Source organism: Opisthorchis viverrini (assembly GCF_000715545.1).
Source record: "Opisthorchis viverrini unplaced genomic scaffold opera_v5_85, whole genome shotgun sequence".
NCBI lineage: Eukaryota > Metazoa > Platyhelminthes > Trematoda > Opisthorchiida > Opisthorchiidae > Opisthorchis > Opisthorchis viverrini.
The window spans coordinates 1,192,833-1,195,314 of NW_008751740.1; the positions used below are offsets into that span (position 1 = coordinate 1,192,833).

The window sequence follows — 2,482 nt, forward strand, 5'->3', positions numbered from 1 at the left end:
CCACAATATAAATGGGTAAAACCGTGTTTGACCGCTGTTCTACTATCTCAATGCATGCCTAACACACAAACACATACGCGTTACTATGCTTCTCCACTATACAATTAAACTGTCTACAACGAAGCTTTTGCGAAAATCACCATGAGCTGTTATTCGCCACACAACAATTTGTAACGTTGCAAGATCGGTAAGCTCCGTAAAATCTGGAAACAAGTTCACAATATTATTGAAAGTGTTCCCAAAGCCTTACCTCGACTGACCCAAGTGGTCTTAACCACTGATATCAAACAAAATCTCATGATAATTTTAGTTAGAAGCTCATTCCGTACAGGCAAGCGGTTCGCTTAGTAGATATGTGATAATTTTTTCTAACCAGTTCAGGTATAATTTTGTATCTGCATCTATAATGTGCCAACAGTCACGCTATGTCGAGGGAAATTCAAGCAGGCAGGAATGTGATTGGTCGGATTTTCCAAAACATTGATTGGTTGTTTAGTCGGTGCTATGATTTATGAAGACTATCGACAAGCCTAGTGTTTGGAGTTATTACTCTATCCGTAATGCTAACTGTTCATTGTTAACTACACCATGAATCAAACGCAGGATGAAGCAGCAGTGCTTCAAAGGTTGGAAGAAATCCACACACTAGTACGATTCGTCTGTGGCAAAACAATCGTTCCATGCCTGTGCTTTATCGGATTTTTTGCAAACGTTCTAAATGTGCTTGTTCTGACACGATCATGGATGAGTTCTTCAACGAATGTCTACCTGACAGCTGTGGCTGTCTGTGATGTCTTCTACCTAGTTGTCACGTACCTGTTTTACCTGAAGGCCTTTCAGTTCATCCAACGCTTTGGAGTATATATGTATGCTGTCCCGTTTCTACGCGTAACGGCTAACCTGTTCAGCAACACTACGACATGGTTGACCGTCTGTTTCACTATTGAACGTTACGTAGCTGTATCTTCCCCGATGTTGGGTCGCCGTTTTTGTACACAACAACGAGCTCGCTATGCTGTGGGTTTTCTTTGTCTCATCTCGTTTGTGTTCACATTCCCCGACTACCTCAAAGATACTGTGGTTCATAAATCCCGTCCTATTTCTGGCTCATTGGGAAAATTCGCTAATGAAACCCCAGCATCAGATGAGCGCATCGTAGACTACGCAATCAGTGATTTACCTACGAAACGATACCTCATTCTTATCGGATATGATTATATAAATCAAATTCTCTTCGTTTTGGTCCCGCTTATTCTCCTAATTATTTTTAATAGTCTACTAATTCGCACCGTGATCGAAGCGAACAAAGACCGTCAAGGTCTTGTTCACCGAAGCACGAAACATCCGTCTAGCAACCTTTCAGTAAAACCCGAGTTTGGCCAGCAACATATGCCCCCAAAAAGTCGTTCTCTCAAAACTCCTGCAGTGACCGACGCCCTTGAAGCTAGTATGCAAACAACCGTGGAATTGGCCTCTGGAATCTCACAAGCTGGGACCAAGTTCACCTTCTCGAGAAGGCGACCGATCTTTGGCGAACAGCAACGCATCACTATGATGCTGATCACCATTGTGATTGCATTTGTTCTCCTACAACTTCCAAGCATAGTTCCAACGGTAATGGAAAATTTATGGAAAGCTAAAGTACTGGAACAAACACAAATCATGATTTTATACATGAAGATCTACTCAAACATTTCAAACGTTTTATTGGTAATGAACGCTGCAATGAATTTTGTGTTTTATTCTCTTTTCTCTGCCAAATTTCGTCAAACTTGTTACGCTTTGTTCCAGCAGTGTGAATGTTGTGGCGGTGCTCACATTGCTAGAGGATGGCACCCGGTCAGTACCCTGTCACACTCTCCGGGGCAAACAAGTGACAGAAATTTGGTTCGTCGAGGGAGTATCAAACGCAGTACGATTGCGCAGAGCACACGAGTGAACGCAAAGGATCTGAATGCCCCTCGCTGACACATCTACTCTAGTCAAAATCTGAGAGAGTTCAATTATTATACAACTCAAGGCAGAGTGGAACTGGTGGATTTCCGTACGTCAGTACTGTTCGTTTTTCAAGGACTCTCTAAGTATTCCCACTTTGTTCAAACTGTGAGAGGACAACAAAGTAAGCCTGTATGTAATTCTATTGTCATTAGGATGAACTAGACATTGCCAATTAACACGGTTTTTTATCAGTGGAGTCTTTTGAATTCATTAAAATGCGTTGGCAGCACGATAGCAGAGAAACAGAGACACTCTCAGCCGGAGACCAGTTGCGAATTTTATGAGTGGGGAGGTTTCAGTCCATCTTTCTTTCTAGATCCGGCATATCACTATACAGTGCTTGTACGAAGAATTTATTCACAAAACCAATGTATTTGTTCCAAAGTTCATTTTTGCATACTCGTCAATTCTGAATTACTCAAAATGTGAACATTAGGCCTCACTAATACGAAATATAAACCCTCAGAGAATAAAACCGTTCAAC

At 41.7% G+C, this 2,482-nt stretch overlaps 1 protein-coding gene across 1 annotated transcript; it reads left to right on the forward strand.

Annotated features, from left to right (window-relative positions):
- Nucleotides 1-744: 744 nt before the first annotated feature.
- On the forward strand, nucleotides 745-1,968 carry T265_04842 (hypothetical protein; the record flags this gene model as incomplete). The annotated part of the gene is made up of 1 exon (XM_009169688.1): nucleotides 745-1,968. The coding sequence occupies one exon, from the start codon at nucleotides 745-747 to the stop codon at nucleotides 1,966-1,968; it is 1,224 nt and encodes a 407-aa protein (XP_009167952.1).
- Between the last annotated feature and the right edge of the window lie 514 nt (nucleotides 1,969-2,482).